The 20,959-nt window shown below is 51.0% G+C and overlaps 1 protein-coding gene across 1 annotated transcript; it reads right to left on the bottom strand.

Moving 5' to 3' along the window:
- Positions 1–686: 686 nt before the first annotated feature.
- Positions 687–18,146, bottom strand: LOC112110035 (cation channel sperm-associated protein 4-like). Its single transcript, XM_029912697.1, is given in 11 exon segments — positions 687–2,026; positions 2,316–2,478; positions 3,779–3,993; positions 5,742–5,934; positions 6,681–6,814; positions 7,653–7,773; positions 11,432–11,529; positions 13,384–13,485; positions 15,554–15,697; positions 17,548–17,631; positions 18,015–18,146. Coding segments are annotated over 11 exon segments (1,503 nt in total). The 3' UTR covers positions 687–1,909.
- Positions 18,147–20,959: the final 2,813 nt, after the last annotated feature.

Genomic DNA, 20,959 nt, shown 5'->3' with positions numbered 1-20,959 from the left:
TTTTCTCACCCCCTGGACATTGCAGTCCTTAGTATACAGATTTGTCCCTTAAATCTGGGCCAGTCTCCTCTGTTGGAGTCTCCAGTCTTGTTCAGTGTCCTTGTTGCTTGCAGCATAGGTGGGTGAAGGAGAAAGGCCCAGCATGTGGCCACTATGTTCTGTTTTATAGCCTCAGTCCCATGAAGTTGGGGAGCACAAGTCCAGGCATGTCTGGGGGGCATTGCTGAGTCCCCAGGCAACGCTGAGCAATTCCCCTGGTGTGGCCTCATGCAGGTGGGTCACTGAATTGTAGCTCCTTTGGTGGACAATGGCTGGTGATGGGTTGTATCACCCTGCCCGGGCGTTGGTTACTTTCCTTGCTGTTGCCTCTGGGGAGCTAAGATCTGGCTGCTTCCCCAACTTACAGCATGTTTTAGTGACAACCATACAACACAATTCTCATAACTTCATATGCATTAATGATACACATCTATGGATAGAGAACTGACTTTCAGCAGATCAGAGCCTTTACCCTGATACCTCACACGGCCTGCTTTATATGTAAGATCTCGATGATATAAAAATGAGGAATATGGGGGTTACAGGACGCTCCCCCAAGATATAGAATGTCACACATAGCCTGTGACTGCAGTGTAGACATCTTTTAGACTCAGACACTGAACAAGGTGAAATGGGAACACAACGGCTTCAGAAACACAGCTCAATGCTCTTTATTATGATCATTCATCCGAGACCCGCACAAGCATCACAGCTGATCGACACAAGCCAGGTATTTCTTGACTAGTATTAGTCTCAAATATGCTGGCATCAGCTACAGCTACTTTCCCCAGACACTGCTCATTTTAATGCAAGGCTACAGGAGTGCTGGAGTCCAACGAACAGGGGATCAGATACAGCTGAAGCAGAGCAATCTCCTTCTGCACCTGGAGTCTGGAGAGCGCTGGGTGGGAAACGCAGATGTGAGACGGAGCACCTCCTGGCTTTGGAAAGTCAACCGATCCCATCCAGGAGACACGTCAGCACCTCACTGGGTTGTGTCACTCACCGTCATGAGCAGCCAAGGTAGGGAACGTGGTCCAGAACTTGATAATGGGTATTAAAAGTGGGAAATAATTTCATCAGCCCTTTTCCACTCACTGCACAGGGCAGGGCCTGTGCAACTAGTCCTGGACTTCCAGGTAGCTGCCTGTCGGTAGAGTCTCAAGGAGGCATCAGCCAGGACAACGTGATGGACACATCTTCTGCTCCACCACACATTTTCCAGATTTGGACATTGCATCCGCTCCTGACGCTGCAAGAGAAGCCCCTTTTACAGGCACAAGCATGAACACCCAGTGCTTCATCCTGCTCTTACCACCTGGACAGCTCTGTTCTCACCTGTGCAAAGGTACCCAAAGGTGATTTCCCCTGAGACTTACACAGACACATGCCCAGGGGCTCTGGGACAGAGGGTGGGAGCCGATGCTCTGACCACAGGCGCGGGCTGTGCAGCAACTCTTCTTTCCCTGACGTTCTTTGCTTTGTGCTTTGGAGGCACCAAACCATGAATACTCTGACATGGTCTCCATCCAAGAGACAGTCCAGGCCATATCAGAGTCATCCCAATGCACACAGCAAACATGACAGACCTGGCATTAATCCAAGCCACCCCTGTCTCCTGCCACTCCTCCAGGTCTGCTTTGTCTGTCTAGAAGCTGGTATTTCATGGCGCGTGCTCCTTGGAGCTCCTACCCCTTGTCCACACTCGCTCCTCGGCATCCCAAAGACAGAAGCGTCTCCTCAGCAAAGCAAATAAATCCCCCTTTGTTACAAAGGAAGCATTTACGCTGCAGCTCCACTAACAGCTCCACGGTTGCACGGTCCAGGGGAAGATTCCCACTCACAGCTCCATGGTCCCGCTCCGGCACGGCTAAGGAGGGACTGACTGGTTAGGAAGAGACTGGCGTCGGGCTTTCAAGAAGGCCATCTTCACTGCCCCCTTGTGGTACCCTGATGACGTGACATCCTGTGGGTCAATCATGTTCGCCTACCGAAGGGAGAGAGAACAAGCCTGATGAGCAAGGGCCAGTTCTACCCCGGCGCAGAAAACAGCCTTTACACCTGCAGCCCCTTGCCCTCCTCCAAGAGATTTGGGATCTCATGCTAGCTGCACATTTAGTGCAAAGGGGCCAAGGTACTTTCAACGGCAGCTGAAATCAGTCGGCGCTGGGGGCGCAGAGCCCCTGAACAGGGAGTGAAATTCACCCCGGGGCAGAGAGACAGCACAAGGCGTAGGCACCACTGACACCAGCTGAGGATCGGGCTCTAGACTGTACCTTCTCCAGAGTCATCAGCGTGGACAGGATATCTCCAGACCTGCCAGCAGCCACCTCGTTGCAAAGCAGGCCGTCAGAGATGTTGGTGTTCTGGATGTTTCGCAGCACTCTCTCCTCCTCCTGTTCTTTATTGAACGCGATGGACCTCACCTCCTTGACTATTCTGTGGGGACCAAGCCGGGAAAGTAAGCAGTGAGCTTCTGCCAGCAAGTACATTCACCCCCCACACCCCAGCGCTTCTCCTGCAGCTCTGGAAACATCCGCTTCCACCACCAAACACACTCATCTCCAAGTCTCCACTGTAGGGCTTCCACCCCCCAAATGGCCTTGTCTTCCATTCTCCCGTCCTCCAGGCAGTAGGGAGTGAGGCTTTAAGACCACCACTTCAGATTCTCCTTCCCCAGGAAACTGCACCACCACATGCCTCCCAGCTCTCTTTCCTGGACCCCATGACAGTAAGGTTCAACCATTAAAGCAGTATGGTCCTGAATCACAGCCCACTGAAATTGCTGGGCGTCTTTCCACAGGGCTTTGGGTCAGGCCATCTCCTTCCAAACTTCATCTCCCAGGCCAGACGCTGACGTATTGTCCCCTCCATGCTATTAACACCAAGAACTGTCACCCAAGAAGTTCTGCTCCAGAGGCCCCAAGCCTACAAGCTCCCCTCATCAAGTCCTAGTCAGCCAGGGGGCTAGATAATTTAGGAGATAGCAGTGGGGCCCACCGCCTCTACCTTGCAGGTCTGCATCCGTCCTAGGTCAGGAGTGACAGGGATGCCTGTAGGACATGAGCTTGGCGGTCTCAGCACAGGTTTAGTGGAGAAGGGTCCAAAACGAACAGTGACCAGCATGCTGTGGGCCCCTGTTGGCAGTTTCAGTGAAGGAGCCTAGGACTTGATGGACCGTGGAGGCTGAATGCCCTAGAGGTGATCCCCAAGGTAAGGCCGAGGCATGATGGTAGGAGGCAGCTTGGGGAAGCTGTGACTGTTCTGTTACTATATTCTTGCCCCAAGGTTACGATAGCCCATACCCCACTGCTGATAGCCCGTTCTTACACAGACAGCGAAACCACGAGCTGCTGTCATTCTCCAATTCTCTAATCGTCCTAGGGCAAGGCTCTGAGCTTTGCCCTTTACCCACCAACTCTCTTCCCTGGGTTTCAAAGTCATGCTCTTCCACCAGTCCTCTCCTGCCACAGAACCCAAGACATGGCACTTTCAAGGGTGTAACGTTAATACCTGAAGATCTGTCAACTAAGAGCCATAAGCCCCACCCAGCCACTCACAGGATCACGGACTCAGCTCTCCCACCACGGCACATAGGACTCCCTCTCTGGAGTCTGGGTGGCTGCATCTGCCCTGCGTTGCTTTGATGAAGTGAAATATAACTAAATTGACCCTGACCCTGCCCACCAGGGAGATCCCAAACCCAGCACAGGAGAGGGGCGTGCGCGGAAGGACCTACGTGCTAAGCTCATCCCGGATCTCTTTGTATCGTTTCAGGTTCTCTTGGATCCCTTCCAAGATGAGACAGAAATCGTCACAGGTAGCTTCAGTCAGGTTGCCCAGGTTGCCGGAGATCAGCGGCATCTGGCGATGCGTCATGGGAGTATCCTGCATCACTGCTTTCAAATGCACCAAGTTCAGCTCCGGAGATGAGTCGTCATCCCCAACATCGAACTGAAGGAACATAAGAACGGCCAGACTGGGTCAGACCAAAGGTCCATCTAGCCCAGTATCCGGTCTTCCAACAGTGGTCAATGCCAGGTGCCCCAGAGGGAATGAACAGAACAGGGAATCATCAAGTGATCCATCCTCTGTTGCCCCTGGAATTTTCCAATAGAAAATGCAGTTTCCACAAACATCAACATTTTCCACAGGAAAATGTCAATTTTGCTGAAATTTTTTTGATTTTGTCAGGAAAAATCCAAGTTGGTTCAACCCCAATCAGAGTATTTCATTTGACTGAACTGACCCCAAATTTTTCTTTTCAAGCCAGCTGCAACATTAAACTGCACCTCCCTATTGTGGTGTATTCTCTCCAGCGGACTGGGCTCTTTGAGGGATGATAAGATGGACTCCCCTCTAAGCCAGCTGTGTGGTGCATCACAGGAATCACATGGTGCATCGTCAGGCATTTAGTTCAGCCAGGGATCGGGCCAATAGTGAAGAATGGGGGTATCAGGCGCCCGAAATATAAATCCCACGAAGCAATGCGCCACAATAGGGCACAGCAGTTTAATGTCAAACTGGCTCGAAATAAAGGGTTTTGAGTTAGTTCAACGAACCAAAATTAGACGTTTCTCTTTCAGCCGGCTGAAGTGTTTCATTTCGATTGACAATGTCAAGTGGAAATTTTTCAGAACGTTTCACCCCGAGCAGAGCGTCGGGGTTTCGACATGGCCTCGCGATTTGGGACTCAAGCAAATGTTGGCATCTCGGCATTTCCCCGGGACAGAAATTCCGGAACTTGGCTCAGCTCTGCTTGGTACCTTTGTTGATGAGCTCAGAGAAGGGAGTGGGTGGTGCTCAACCACTGCCATGCTGTCATAAGGGCACTTCCTGGTTGAAATTAACCCCTGTGCAGGTTCCAGGCACCATAGGAATGTCCCTAAGGGTATGTCTACGCTTCCCCAAAAAAAAAAAAAGGGACCCAGGGGAGCAAGTCTCAGAGCCTGAGTCAACTGACTCAAGCTTGCGCTACAGGGCTAAAAACAGCTGTGTGTAGCCTTTCTCCCTCAGGCTGGACTCCAGGTTCTGAAACCCAGTGAGGTGGGAGGGTTTCAAACCCAAACCTGGTCATCTACACTGCTATTTTTAGCCCCCTGGCACAAGCTCCGGGAGCCTGAGTCAGGTGACCCGGGCTCTGAGATTTGCTGCCGCTGGTCGTTTTTTCTAGTAGTGTAGACGTACCCTCAAGCCTCCAAAACAGATCTTCAGTGGAGTGCCTAGACCTCCTGTTGGCTCTCAGCACAGGAGTGCCATCCCCAATAGGAGACTGTAGTACAGCTGGTCAAAAAAGGGGCTCCCTGGTCAGATTACACCTCCCATGATGCACCACAGGCTCCCCTTTTGGAGAGAAGAGGCAGTGCATCATGGGAGATGTAGTCTGGCTGGAGAGCCCAACCCATAGAAGTGAATGGGAACATACAGCAACTGAACTACAACTCCCATGAGGCACCATGGCAGCATTTCCAAATGTTGATTTGGGGGCATTTGTGTTTTGGTCTGTAGCTCACCCTAAAATACAGGATCTTTGAATTTTTTCAAGCTACAGTGCTTTGCTTTAGTACTCTAGGGCCAGATCTTGACGGTCTTCCTTCATCAATGTTCACGCAGTCCTTACTCAGGTATAACTCCTAGTGGGAGCAAAACCTGAGCAAAAGCCTCAGGATTCAGCCATCACACTGGCTGCGCCCGGCACTTACCTCCCGGTCCACGTACTTGTCGGGGTGGAGGAGCTGGTCTCTTTTCTGCTTCTCCTCAGCGTAGGCGAGCATTGTCTGCTCCAGGTTTGACGTCACCACGGCCACCAGCAGGTTGGTGCAGATAAAGGCCCCGCCCGTGATGAAGATGAAAAAGTAAAGGCCACCCCCTATTTTCAGGGTGATCCCCTCTTCCCTGACGGAGACAGAAGGAATTCATTCATGGGGATGAGCGGCAGGGAGACGCTGCAAAATCTTCCTGTAAAGTCTTCAGAGACTTATGAAGAGGGGAACCCCACCCATCCCCCCTCTGTGCCCCAAATCAGGAGAAGGGGAGCAGTCCTGCCAATCTCCCTCTGAGCCCCAAGTAGGGGGAACCTCCTCCATTTCCCTCTCACCCCCCCTTATGGAAGGAAAAGCAGGCCATCCAAGGCCCCGCATGGGGGTCAGACTTCCCACTTCTCGGATCACAATTAAAGACCCTCTCAAATTGGCTTGAAATAATTAGGACAAAGGAAAGGGTTTGATCGCAGAGGGTTGCTTGTGTCTACGGAACAATCCACCGCCATGGATCACCAGCAGAGCCTGAACCCCAAATCTCTAGCATGAACGGCATCAGTTTCTACCACCTGAGCTAAAGGAGGGAAGTTGTTAGGTGGTACTTGTAGTAGGCTCTTATCCTCCGAGATGGAAGGAGCCCAAAGACCCACACTCGCTCTCCTAGCATGGATTACATTACCTGCTCGTGGGTGTGTTCGTGTGCACGTATTAGCTATCTCTGGGTGTGTCTGTGCATTGCGGGGAGGAGGAGAGCATTGTGCTGTTTGCGTGTGCATGTGTGTCAGTTGGGGTGCACTCCTCTTGCAAGGGTATGCTGTTGGGGGGGCTTGTTTCCCTATGCTGGATGTGGGGGCGCATCTGAAACCTAACAGGTTCACTCACTCAAAGATCTTATATATGTTCATCCATCCGTCCTGCGTGAGGCAGATGAAGAGCGAATACAAAGACGCCCCTAGATTTCCAAAGTGCATCGGGACCAGATTTCCAAAGAGTGTCACTCCGAACACTGAAAAGACCTGCAGAGAGACAGCGCTGGCCGGAAGCTCTGGCCAGCTCCCGCCCAAGACCCACGGTCAGCCTCAGCCAGCTAAAATGAGCAGCCACATCCCCCCAAATCTACCATAAAACAAACCCCTCGCAGACTACGGCTTGGAAGCAGGTGGGCGCTTCCGGAACTAGGTTCCTCTCTCTCTCTCTCTCCTTGAACTCTGTGCTTGTTCTAGGAGGATCCACACCCTTTCACCATCCAGCTGGTACCTTGCTCTACACCCGGTAGAGTCCAAAGGCAGCTCAGAGATCCCTAACCAGGGCTGGAGCACCCACGGAAAAAAATTAGTGGGTACTTAGCACCCACCGGCAGTCAGCTCCCCCTTCCCCTCCAGTGCCTCCCGCTCGCCGCCCACCAATCAACTCCTCCCCCTCCCTCCCGGCACCTCCCGCCTGCCGCGATCAGCTGTTCCGGGGCATGCAGGAGGCGCTGGGAGGGAAGAGGGGATGGGACGGAACTGGGTGGGAGGAGGTGGGTGGGGCTTGGGGGAAGGGGTGGAGCAGGGGCGGGGCCTGGGGGTGGAGCAGGGGCAGGGCACCTCTGGGGCAAAGAGGAAGGCAGCGCCTGTGGATCTCCCGTTTACTCCTCCAGGTTACGATGAAGGCTCTTTGATGCCGTTCACAAACGAGCCAGCTCCCACCGCTGTTTGTGACAAGGCCCACTGTGGAGGGGAAGGGAACAGGGGGAAGTGGAACGAAAGGAGAAGAGGAAAGACATAGAGGAGAAGAAGGGAAGTGGAAAGGGAAGGAAGGAGGGAGAACTCCAGTTTTATACCGGGCCCCACCCAAAGGGCTTGACTGTCTCACCAGCATGATGACAAAGAGCAGGGCCATGATATTGGCCATGTCTGGGATGGACTGTAGGATCACCCGGATCATCCTGGCCAGCCCGTTGACCAGCGTGCAGACCTGCATCAGCCTCATCACCCTGAGAGAGACAGAGGAGTCGTGAGCAGCTTGCGCCGGGAGGGAGATGATGCCAGGCCCACGTGACTTGGAAGAAAAACCGTTCGAAGAATCTTTCGGGGCTCCCAGACTCCAAGCAGCTCCTCCCACTGCTCAGCCCAGCAAGAGCAGCCTAGCTCCACACCAGAGTGAGAGCAGAAATCTGCTAGCCAGGATTTCTGGGTTCCACACCCAGCTCTGCCACTAAGGCCCGGTCGACACTCAAAAGTTAAGTCGACCTGCTATGTCGCTCAGGGGTGTGAAAAATCCACACCCCTGAGCGACGCAGTTAAGCTGACCTAACCCCTGGTGTAGACAGCGCTAGATCGATGGAAGAATTCTTCCTTAACCTAGCTACCGCCTCAGGCAGGTGGATTAATTCCAGTGACAGTAATGAATCCTCCTGTCACGGTCGCAAGTGGCTATGCTGAAGCATTGCAGCTGGGCCGTTGTAGCGTTTCAAGTGTAGCCTCAACCGAATTTACTGTGGGACCTGGGACAAGTCAATAGGCCAACATTTCCACGAGGGGACTCCAAGTTTGCTTTAGACACCGGGGCTCGCAGTGTGGTGCTGGAGTTGCTGTGCCCGTTGTGAAAGTAGAATGAATTATACTGTAAAAGTAAAATGGATTAAAGAAATGCTGTATGTTCCTTTAAGCAGGAATGAGGAATGTTGAGATAAAGTTGACAGGAAGAGAAACATTAAGGTATTGAACAATGGGTCCACTTAAGTTGATGGTGGGACATTAACAGGAGATCGGTAAGAGTTAATAAGGAAATAAGATATGTGTGTCTAGCCCCAGGTGAACTTATCAGTTCTGCTCCCTTTGTCATCTTGTTAAGTTCGCGCCCTTTTTATCTGTATAAATAAGATAGTTTGGGCCTTGCATGGCACTCACATTATCTGGGTGTATTAGCAGAGCACTTTTGCTAATAAACAGAGTGGTCTGACAAATTGTGAGTCCTGAGTCTGACTTTGACACCGTGATCATTTTCTTTTTTAGAGACCCACTTTGGTCTGGAGGGAGCGTAGGGTCCAACACTGGGACTCGGCTAGAACTGGGCAGGAAACCTTTTTCCTCTCTGGCTAATATTTTCAAGAGTTCCAAACTTTGTCCCATATCAAATCGGGATGAAACGTTGAAAACTCACCAATATTTGCAAAATGAAGAAACATTTTTTTTCCCACATTGGGTCAATCAAAACCTTTTTTTCCAATCATTTTGAAATATTTGGTTTTGATTTCAACCTTTTTTTTCACCTCCTCTCTTTTTAAACTTTTTTTTCGGTCTAATTAGCTTAAATTCTGAAACAAAATGCTGTTCTGAACCAGAAAACTGGGCGTTTTCTTTCCGAAAACATTGAAACGAAACATTTGGACAATTCTGAAACGTTTCCTCAACAGTTTTATCAAGTCAGGAGATTCGCCAAACCCAACCCTGTTTTGCAAACAGTTTCTGTCCTGACAAATTGGCCTGTTTTCCATTTTTCAAAAACAATTTGTCGAACAAGTCCCAACCAGCAATAGACTCCGGAGCTCTCAGTTCTGCCACTGACAGGCTGTGCGACTCTGGGCAAGTTACTTCCTCGCTGTGTGCCTCGGTTTCCCTTCCCACCTTTTGTCTGACTTGACTGTTTAGACTGTAAGCTTTTTGGGGCAGGGACTGTCTCTTACTAAAGTATGTCTTCGCTGCAGTCAGAGGTGTGACTGCAGCATAGTAGACATACCTGAGCCAGCTTTGATTTAGCTATCTTCAGTAACAATAGCAGTGAATTGGCAACAGCACGGGTAATACGATGGGCTAGCCATTTGACTACATTTCCAAGGTCCTGAGTAGCATTGTATAAACCAGTGGTTCTCAAACTTTTGTACTGGTGACCCCTTTCACACAGCAAGCCTCTGAGTGCGACCCCCCTAATAAATTAAAAACACTTTTTTATATATTTAACACCATTATAAATGCTGGAGTCAAAGCAGGGTTTGGGGTGGAGGCTGACAGCTCGCAATCTCCCAGGTAATAACCTGGTGACCCCCAGTTTGAGAACCCCTGGTATAAACCGTGCTGCTGCAGCATCATTGCTGTTGTTACTGGAGGTAGCTAAATCTAAGCTAGCTGGGGTATGTTAGCCAATGTATGTACGTTAGGCGTAGTATACACCAGGTTTATAAGTATTATGTACACGGAATGAATGTAAGTGTTGGGAAGTTAGGTTAAGTATTCTGCTCTTCCCACAATGCTGTTCACCCACATCAAGTATCTCACAACACTTTGCAAAGCTAAAGTCCGCTTTGGCATTAGAAAATAGGAAACCTGTCAAAGGCAAAATACTTTAATGTTCTGCCTGGTTCGAGCTGGGGAAGTACCTTCACAGACCAATGCCAAAACAAAGAGAAGGACAGTACAGAACAGCAAGTTAAGGAACAGAGTGGGTTGGATTTTAGTGACGTGTAAAAAGTTTTGTAACTTGGAAAATCGTCCTTTAAATGCTATTAGCTGAAATGCATATCTTGGAAGCACACCGGCTGTGGAAGGTGAACATTTAATAAAAATATATGGAGATATATCTATCTCATGGAACTGGAAGGGACCCTAAAAGTTCATTGAGTCCAGCCCCCTGCCTTCACTAGCAGGACCAAGTACTGATTTTGCCCCACATCCCTAGGTGGCCCCCTCAAGGATTGAACTCACAACCCTAGGTTTAGCAGGCCAATGTGCAAACCACTGAGCTATCCCTCCCTCCCCTGCAAGAATTTGCTTTCTGGCAGGAGGGCATGTGTCTCTCCTTTCCATATTGTACTGTTTTTCTTGAGACAAGAAATTCGGCTAAGATTGGCTATTTGGACTCTTGAACATTTTTAAGAACAAAACGGGTGTGTAGTCAAACAATTGGGTCCACCCTTGAGCCAATAGGTACGTCTACACATGCTGCAGCTATACCTCTAACTCAGGGGTCTCAAAGTCCTGGCCCGCGGGCCATCTGCGGCCCGAGAACCTCCCCACTGAGGCCTGCGGAGGAGAGACGCATGCAGACACGCTGCCAGCCATGTCTGCTGCAGGCTCCGCCCCCTGCAGCTCCGATTGGTCGGGGGAGAGGGACAGAGATACCATTACTAGTCGCCGGGCAGAGTCAGCCATGGAATCAGCATGACTTTTTTCCCCACAATGAATATAAACAAATCAAAATACCGAACACAACTATTTGCTGCACACCTTGCTGCAATCCTGAAGGTTTCAACTGCTCAGTCACGGAGGCCAAACATCAACAAACTGACAGAACTGAAGCGTTGCCAGGTGTCTGGCAAACACTAAACACTCTCTGGCAGGTGAAGAATTGTATAAAGTTGTCGGACCGTTTTATTATTTCTAAGACATTCGAAATAAAAAATACAATATCCACATTTTCTTTTCTGAACACCGTCTTCAGGGACATTATTGGCCCGCTGGGAGGATTTGAGGACTGGCCCTGGCCCTAAGGTAAATTGAGTTTGAGACCCCTGCTCTAACTGCAGTGTAGACGCACCCTAGGAATACGTGCAGCACTTCGCGGAATGGGGCCTGATCTGTGTTTTACCAAGAGCTTGTCAACCAACAAATAATACCAGCATGACAAGCTTTAAGACAAAGTAGCCCTTTCCCTACCTGAGGACCCAGAAAATTTTTTGGTTGTTCAGCACAGGGATGAAAGGCCCCACGCAGAGATATGCCACGATAAAAAAATTGACGACGTTCCAACCGTCCTGTGGAAGAGAAAACCCCACCCTGAGAAGCAGAGGACAAGCGTTCAAAGCAGGGCTGGTCAGCACAGGCCCTAGCAGCCATGAAACTGTAAGTTCCGGGGGCAGGGACCGTATTTTTGCACAGCACTTCGCACAACGGGGCCTTGATCCCAGATTGGGGCCTCTAAGAGCTACCGTAATACATATAATACACGGTAATAATGAGAGAACAGAGGGAGGGGGTGCATCTCAGCTTGAAACCTGCCAATAAGAAAGGCCAGATCCTTAGCGGGCGTGAATCAGCATCGCTCCATTGAAATCAATGGGACAATTCTGTCTTATACCCGCTGAGGATCTGGCCCATAAAACCATCTCTGAAATCTGACTTTACCACTCACCGCCAGATCAAGAATGTGAAGGATTTTACATTCTATTCCCAGCTCAGTCGTAGTCTTACTACGTGATGTTGGACAAGACACTTACTCTCGCTGGGCCTCAGTTTCCCCAGTTGTTAAATGAGGTTAGTGCTCCTTACCCACCTTTCAGTGTTCTGAGGTCTGATGGATGAAAAATATGCAGAGCCGGATTCTCTGCTGTCCTACACCTGATGGGGTCCTTTACGTCAGTGCAAAGTGGATGTGCGACACCACTGACGCCGAGTGATAGTGCTGCCACACCCACTTTGCACTCCACAAACGACCACACAAGGTGCTGGACCATGGAGAATTGGGCCCTAGGTAAGTAAGTGTCTAGCTTTGAAACCTGGACTGGTTTTGTTTCTTTTAAAGCCAATTCTATTCCAGAAGGCCCTTGGCATGGCCCAGAGACGTTATTCATGGTTCCACACAGATATGACTAGCCCGTCAAGTATGCTTTTAGTCATTTAACTCTGAAAATCAGTGGTAACATTCCCACTGACTTTAAGAGGGGAAGGAGCAGGCCCTTAATCTGTATTAGTTTTACTGCAAAGCATCTAAAACATATGCTCTCTATTATAATCAAGTAATAATCTGGCATATACTTAGTGCTTATATTGTTCCTTTCATCCCAAAGCATAATTAAGCCCCTTTGTTATAGATAAGGATTATTAGACCCAGACAGGGAAACTGAGTCACAGAGAGGCAAAGTAACTTATCCAAGGTCCGAGTGATTTGATAACCAAGAGTTGAACCCAGGAGTCCTCATTCCCAATTGGCTGCTTTAACCTCTGGACAGCACGTCCCCTGCTTTGGATACTTTGATTGATAGACCTGATCCAATCAAATATAGGGCGTTGATTATTTTTGGCCTCTTAACAATGATCATGGACTGCAGCCGGCAGACCTTGGGCAGCAGCCGCTGCTGCGGCAGGGGGTCCGGGACTGCCAAGGCCGGAGGGAGCGGGCTAGGGAGCGATGTGGCAGCCTGGGGGCTCTGGGAGGAGGCGGCTCCGGGCTGGCAGGGGGGGCGCGGGCAGGCAGTGATGTGAGGTGCGGCGGAGGGAGGCGGCAGGGCCCGCGGTTGCAGAGGACACCCGCAGAGGTAGGTGCTAACGTGGCTGCGAGCAGCCCGTCCCCCCACCGGGAGCAAGAGTGTAAAAAAAAAATTTGGGGGCACTACTTTTTGGCACCCCCAAATCTTGGCACCCTAGGCGGCTGCCTAGTTCACCTAGTGGTTACACCGGCCCTGCACGTTGCGGAACGGTGAGACCTATGCAAAGCCTGGCGGGGCAGCTTGGATAAGAGGAACAATTCGAGGAACAACATTGTAGGCTTTGGAGGGGGGCCTGGAAGAGTTGCAATGGGACCCTGGGAATGGGAATGGAGCAATAGAATAACAGGAATGTGGCTAATGGCCAGGAAATATTGGCTCTAACTGGCCGTGCTTAGCGCTCACCTTCCAGTACATCCGGAATCCATAGTACCAGTTGAGAAGCACCTCACAGGTAAGGACAGTCAAGACGATGTTATCTATGGCAGAGAACAACCCGTAGTATTTCTACAATAGAAAATAGAAGAAAAACCAAACTCAGCCATGTCCCCAGGGGACTCTGCTTGTGTCTTGCTCACACTGTTCAACTGCGATCAAAACCAAAATCAGTCCTAGCTCTAGGTGAGGGGGCAGTTTCAGTTCAGCAAAGCGCTTAGGGGTGGGTGAATTCAATGGGGTTTACCCACATACTTAAATTTCAGCACACACGTAAGTGCTTTGCTGACTAGGGAGGCGATTACTTACGTGCTTAGGTGGCTGGCTGAATCGGGGCTAGGAGGAGGGACGTGGACAGAGGGGTGGGGATAATGGACAGAAGGAGAAAAGGTATAATGGAGAGACAAAGAAAAGTGCTGCAGTCAGCTGAAGAAAAAGTAATAGTAAAAGGAGAGGGCAAGAGAAAAAATACAGGTGAGGAAAAACCTCTGGGGATAGGAAAGACAATAGATTAATTTAAAAAAAAAGAAAAGAAATCACAGAACGAGTAAGAGGGTCAAAGCAACTTTTTTTTTCTGTGAAAAACGTTGATTTTTTTGGCAGAAATTCAAATGCCGAAATATTTGGGCTGAAAACTAAAATATTTGTGTTTGGAAATACTGCTACGTTGCCTCATGGTAGTTGTAGTTTCAGTGTCTCATGCTCCCATTTCTCCTCTATGGGACAGGTTCCTTGGTCAGACTACAGCTCCCATGATGCACCACAGTCTCCTCTCTTGGGGAGAGGAAGCAGTGCATCATGGGAGTGCCGGGCCATGATACATCATGAGAGATGTAGTCCAGCCAGAGAGAGCTTGGCCTATAGAGAAGAATGCGGATATGAGGAAACTGAATACTCAAGGAGATGACTGAGGAGATATCTGAGCCATTAGCGATTCATGGAAGTCAGGTGAGATTCCAGAGGACTGGAAAAAGACAAATATAGTGTCCATCTATAAAAAGGGGAATAAGGACAACCCGGGGAATTACAGACCAGTCAGCTTAACTTCAGTAACCAGAAAGATAATGAAGCAAATAATTAAGAAAACAATTTGCAGATACCTAGAAGATAATAAGGTGACAAGTAACAATCAGCATGGATTTGTCTAGAACTGAATATGGGGGGGGGGAGAAACGTTCACAGTGAAATCTACTCAGCAGTGGAATCATCTTCCATTCTATGTCTGTATCGCATCTAGCACAAAGGGGCCCTGACCCTGGATTGGGGGTTCCTCGGTGCTGCCTCAATACAAATACATTTTCATAAACTAATTAAACGATCCACTTGCAGGTGCTCAGAAAATTCATCCAGTCCTCAAAGAGGGAGTGGGGAGAACACGCTGCATTCTCCCTACATCACAGAGGCCTTGCTTGAAGTGCAAAACTCACTCAGCCTTAACTCGGGGACAGCGACCGGTGCTTCCAGACTAATGAACGAATGGGAGCCGTATCGCTCGGGAATTTGGAAAGCAACAAGCGTAATGCATGAGACAATGACTGGGAGGAAACAATCCTGCACTAGCTGGAGAATGAACTCATGGGGCCCAGATCCTCCAGTGCCACACAGCTGGCATGGGTAAATCACACCCCTGTGGGGAGATCCGCTTGTGGCATAGAGCCAGCGTGGCAGCTTCTACACTCAACCCCTCCAGGCTGCCAGGGGAAAGAGGACAGAGCCAGGCCGCTGTATTGGGCTGTTAACCGCTGACTTCATCTTAAGTAGCCTGAAGCTGAGGCACTGATTTGCACCCAGCCATCCCAGGATTAAGGGACCTCTGATCTGCCTTTACCCTCTCGCCCCCTTCTGAGCAAGGATTGGCTCACTGGGTCTTTTCTCTCTCTAATTGGCCTGGCCCATAAGGTCTTTAGCAAAGCACTAAATATAACCAGCATGGGGAGAAGAATAGGAGAAAAGGAAAAGGGGAGCGGAAGCGTGGAAATGAAAATAGCTCTTTAGGGCAGCAGCTCTCAAGACATGTACGTACAGCGCCTAGTGCAACAGGGCCCCGATCTCAGTCCTGAGGCGGCGGAGTCTGAGCTTGTGCTTTCCCTTTGCTCGGAGTTTGCTGCGTGTGGGACCGATTCAGACATTGCCAACGTACCTCTTCGACCTTCGTCTCCGTCCGGCTAGCGATGATGAGCGCGTTGCCGATGATGAGCGCGGCCAGCGTGATTTTAAAGGCGGGATGGTTGAGAAACCTGCCCATGCACACCTTTGAGACAAACTCCTCCACGTCCCAGTTATCCTAGGGAGAAAACGGAGAGCTGCATCACCGCCAGGATAGAAGTGGGCCAAGCCAGCCATCTGCAGGAAAAAAATTCCAGCCCCAGTTCTGAGCTCCTCTTCTTTCCTATTGTGTTGCAGGTGGGGAGCAAAGGGGTGTGTGGAGGAGGGAAATTCCATTCCACCAAGGGTTTCTAATAGCAACGGAACCTGAAAATTTCAAAATTCTCCACAAGGGAAAAATCCACATTAAAAGAAAAATCATTTTGGGTCAATCAAAACATTGTTGTTTCAATGTCAACCTTTTAAAAATGTTGTATTGCAGAACTCTCCTTGTCAGAAACCAAGACGTGGCGGGACAAGGCCTAGTGGTGGGAGCAGTGAAAGACGGGCCTACTGGTTGGTGCGTTGGTAGTCGGTCTGGGAACTCGAGCCAGAGATCAGAACCAAGAGTCAAAAGTGGGGTCAGAACGAGGCAAGCGTAAGGCTGGGAGATGGATTGGCACAAGGGCAGGACTGGGAACGAGGCTGGAGCTGGTGCCAGAGCAGGCTGAGGCCTGTGGAGTCCGTCTCCACTATCAGGCAGGGGACAGTTCCTCACCATACAGTGACGTTGGCCAGACTGGGCAGCTCGGTCTCCTGTGAGGCTTATATACCTGCCCTGAGAGTCACCTGACCAGCTCCTGGCTTGTGGATTGGCTGGAGCCTCGCACAGGACTGACTCATCACCACATGCGGCTCAATCAGGCACTAGTTCAGGGATGACGCCTCACCATGTTATATTAATACGATACAAAAAAAATATTCAAAATGAAAATTCGTTTCCAAACAACAAATTGAAACACTTTGTTCATAAAAGGTCTGAACCTCCCCCACCCCGCCCCACCTCCTTCACCTCCCCCAGTTTTCTTCCGGTCTGAAACTCCAGCAAAACTGCCCCAGTATGGACAGACCTGCATGTGCCGATGGAATACGGTTCGCTAAGTTTCTCCCACCAGCTCACCACAGTATAACTCCCGGGCTAACACACTGTGGTTCTTCTCTGCCCTCAAGTCGCTGGATCACATACAGGCTATAGAGTGTCATTCAATGGAGCTGCCTCTGTTTGCTCAGGCACTAGGGGCTGCGAGCCAGAGGTTCTGGGTTCAATCCCCACAGACAGCATCTCATCCTGGGGCCTCACGTCACAGCAGGAAGGCAATGGCCCGGTTCCCCAAAGAGCCCAGTATGTTGGGTGCTGAGCTCCTTTGAAAACATGGCTCCAGCTGTGGGCACGTGAAGATGTAGCCACACATGGTGAGTGAGCCCCCTTTGGCAGTACCAATACAGGACGCTCAGCTAAAGAGAAAAAGATCAGGATAAAGGCCCGGATGCACCCAAGGACAGTGTCTTCTCCCCCAAATAGGCTCCTTGGCACATCCCAGCCCTTGTAAACTATGGAGATGCTCAACTTCCTGCCAACATCGAGCACTGAAAGGGGAGGCAGTCTGGTGTAGGGGTTAGAGCAGGACCCGGATGCTGGGAATCCTGGGTTCCATTCCCAGCTCTGCAACTGATGTGCTAAGTGACCTCGGCCAAGTCACTTTCCCTCCACTGGACCTCAGTTTCCCCATCTGTAAAATGGGGGTGTCCCACCTCTATCGGGGGTTGGAGCTCTGCAGGCAAAAGGGGCTAGAGGCACAGATGGTTAACCATCACCATGAGCTGTCAGAGCCACTTAACATGGCCTGCTCTCACTGCTCCCCATCTCCCAGTCCTGCTCTCCTGCAAGCCTGTGGGCCCAATCCAGTGCAGCGGGCTTTGGATCCAGCCCCGAGAGAACCGCCTGGCAGCCACAGGCAGCGTCCCGCAGGGGAAGGGGGCAGCGCGTACCTGGACGCATATGATGTCTCTGCAGTTGATCTTCATCTCTGCGTTCTTGGCTTCCTTCTCCTTGTGCATGGTGTGGCGCCTCCACTGGTAGGAGACATGTGGTCACACACGCCCTTCCCTCACCCCCAGCTTACCCCCACCCCATCTTTGGACCCCAGTCATCCTTCATGCCCACAAGCCCATCCTAGCTTGCCAGGGGTTACACACCCACCCCATCATGGGCTTCCCATGCACTGGGGGACAGGCCAGAGGGCAGGGGGGGCAGCGAGGCGGGGTCCAGCATGGGCTTCCAGCTGTGCACATCTGTAATGTGCAGGAAGAAGACACATCTGGAGGAGCAGGGCCTCTGTGGTGCCAGGCACAAGAGGGATGGTATGGGGGGTGAGGGCAAAGGGCTGGTCCCCAAGGGGGACGGGCTGCAAACCCCTCTGTCCCCCAGGCTGAGGGCGCCAGCCCCTTTCTCTCACCAGGCGGGACCCCTGATAAGCAGCCATTTCAGCTCCAGCATGGCGCCTCGGAGTTGCACCTTCTTGCCTGATGTCAGCCACCGGCATTATGACATCACGGTTCTAACCCAATGGAAGCCTCCTGCCGAGCATGTCATCACCGGCCTGCTCTCTCTGCGGTCACCGCTCCCTCCCATCACGGCAGGGGAGAGAGGAGCAAACCGGCTAGGGAGAGCGGTCAGACGCTGGGGATGGAGAGAGAAAGAAAGAGCCGGAAAAAAGAGCCAGAAACCAGGAGCAGGTCTGGAGAAGAGGGGAGCTGGGCAGGGGGAGCCGGAATCTGGTCTCATCCCCCGCCTTTTAAACCAAAGTAACTTCAGTGACTCGAGTGGAGTCACTCCTGATTGACCCCAGAGTAAAGGAGAGAAGAATTAGGTCCTTGGAGGCCGCAGACTTTAGCACTGCTCTCTGCATTTTAGGCCTGCACTTCATAGGGTGGACCGGTATAACTTTGTCAGTTAGGAGATGGGACTTTTTCTGTTCTAGTTAGAGCAGGAACTAGCAGGACCTAGGGTGGAGTTTACACTGGTATAAAGATGCCTCAGGACAGTACAGCTTAGCCCCCTTCCCGCCCAGGAATAGCGATTCTGGGATAAGCACATTTATGCCAGCGTGACTGCGTCCACACTAGGGGACGTTGTACCACTAGAATGATTTCAGCTTGTGTGTGTGGACATGGCTGTAAGAAATGCTGCTGCTTTGGATATTAACACCAGGTAGAATGAGGCCCAAGCCTGAATCGCTGTCAATGCCGGTTTTTATTTGTTCCACTGAAACAAGGGAAACTTGTCAGGTATTACTGCCATTACCCTAGTATCGGAGCACCTCACAATCTGTAACGTATTTATTCTCACAGCGCCCTGGGAGGTAGGGCGGTGCTGTTATCCCCATTGTAGAGATGGGGAAATTGAGGCACGGAGCAGCTGAGTGACTTGCCCGAGGTCACACAAGAAGTCTGTGGTACAACAGGGACTTGAACTCAGGTCTCCAAGTCCTAGACCACTGGGCCATCCTTCTCCTGCCATGAGTAACTTTTCTGGCTACTGTTTCATGCAACATCACACATGTCCTAAGATATTTACAAGGGTCTAGAAGGAGGCGGCTCTAGGATGGGATTATACAGGGTGATTAGGGAGGATTTTGTTCCTTCTACCTGGTTTTATGAACACCGACCCCAAGCATCCAAAAACCATGAGTCAAGCTCCTCCCCCCCCCCAAAAAGAATCATGAGATTGGCTTAAAAATCAGGAGTTTTTTTAAAATAATAATTGGGGTTCTTCTGATTTGCCTTCTGGTGAATGAAAGGGATGGAGGCTGATGGGGAGACAGAACGGGGGGGTCTGAGGGTGTGGGGTAATGAACAGGGGACAGAGGCTTGTGGGACTGAGTGGGGGGACTGGTGGAGACTCAGTGGAGGACACATAGGACAGGGTCTGAAAATGATCTGAGAAGGGGATAATGGATGACAGGGGAGGGTGCCCCCGCCAGAGCTAATGCACTTCACCAGCAATAAATCCACACCATTCAAAACATAATCATAATAAAGTTACGGGTCATATGCAAACTATTGGCAAATATGCAAATCGTCTCCTGACATAATTTGCATTCAGTGTCACACGGGTGGCTTCCCCAAACTTGGCACTTTAGCATACTGACGTGGTCCCCACAGAAGGGCTGGGGCCCGCGGTCCTGCCCCTTTAGGATGTGACCTTGCCAGATTCCTCAAGCCTGGCCAGAGACGTGGCTCAGGGAATACCAGGATGGTTCAGCTGCTGACCCAGCCCCCTCCAACCTGCCCCCTTCCAGGTCTACCAGCATCCACACCTCACCCCATGTTCGACTAGACCTCCAATTCGTAGACTCCGCTCCGAGGACCCATAGGTGCTGGAACTAGGGGTGCTACCACACCCCCTGGCTTGAAGTGGTTTCCATTATATACATGGTTTACAGTTTGGTTCAATGGCTCTGAATCAGCACCCCCACTATACAAATTGTTCCAACACCCCTGCCAGGACCCGGTCCCCTTGGGGTGGTCGAACCTCTACCAGTAGATCATTTTCCTCCATTTTCATTGTTCTGCCCGTAATCACGCCCTGCAATTGCACTTTTGTCCCACCAGAGGCCAGCAGAAGGCTGAGGAACGGTTCTCATCCCAGCCATGGTGGAAAGAGGGGACCGCATAGAGACCCACTCGCGCTGGGTTATTACCTTATCTAGTTCTTTTCCAGTGCGTTCACCACGGAACAGCAGAGGGAGGGGAAGGTGGGAGGTAGTTGTGCCAATTAGGGGGAACAAACGTCCCCTCTTCCCCCCCCCCAGGTCTTTACACTTGCTCAAAGTTCCATTGGCCATGGAGCCGGGGGAGGCCCTGCTCCAACCACTTTTCAGCCGTGCTCCCGTAGTAACTCCGTCCAGCTGCTGCCAGAGTAATCCAGAGCATTGCTCTGTGTGCATGGGCCCAATGCCACTGGAATGTCACCCGTCCTCCCCTCCGTACAGATGGAGGGTGGCCAGGCAACACTGCGGTGAGAGGTCTTGCGACCTGGTGCATGGGCTGACAATGCCCCTCCGATTTGGTCCCGCCATCCTCCATCCAGACAGAGTTGTGGCTGGGCAAAACGGCGCTCCGACCTGGCGGACGAAGAGTCTGGTCCTGGATGGTGAAGCGCAGGGGAGTCTGCCAAGAACTCGACCCCTGGTGGCACTGGCTCATGTGCTGTGTAGGTAAGAGAGAGCGGAGACTCCCCAGCCAAAGGAAATCGGGGGTCCCTGCATGGGAGGAAGGGGAACAAACGAGGACTGGAATGGCGTCCCCACCAGGGGGGTAGAGACTGGAATTTGCCCCCTCCTCTCAAGAAAGATCTGAATTGGTGTGACTGGTTGCGGGGGAGAATGGAGATGGGATG

The sequence above is a fragment of the Terrapene carolina genome, unplaced genomic scaffold, assembly GCF_002925995.2.
Source record: "Terrapene carolina triunguis isolate 2854851 unplaced genomic scaffold, T_m_triunguis-2.0 Scaffold236, whole genome shotgun sequence".
Taxonomy (NCBI): domain Eukaryota; kingdom Metazoa; phylum Chordata; order Testudines; family Emydidae; genus Terrapene; species Terrapene triunguis.
This window is presented reverse-complemented; position numbering and strand designations above follow the sequence as displayed.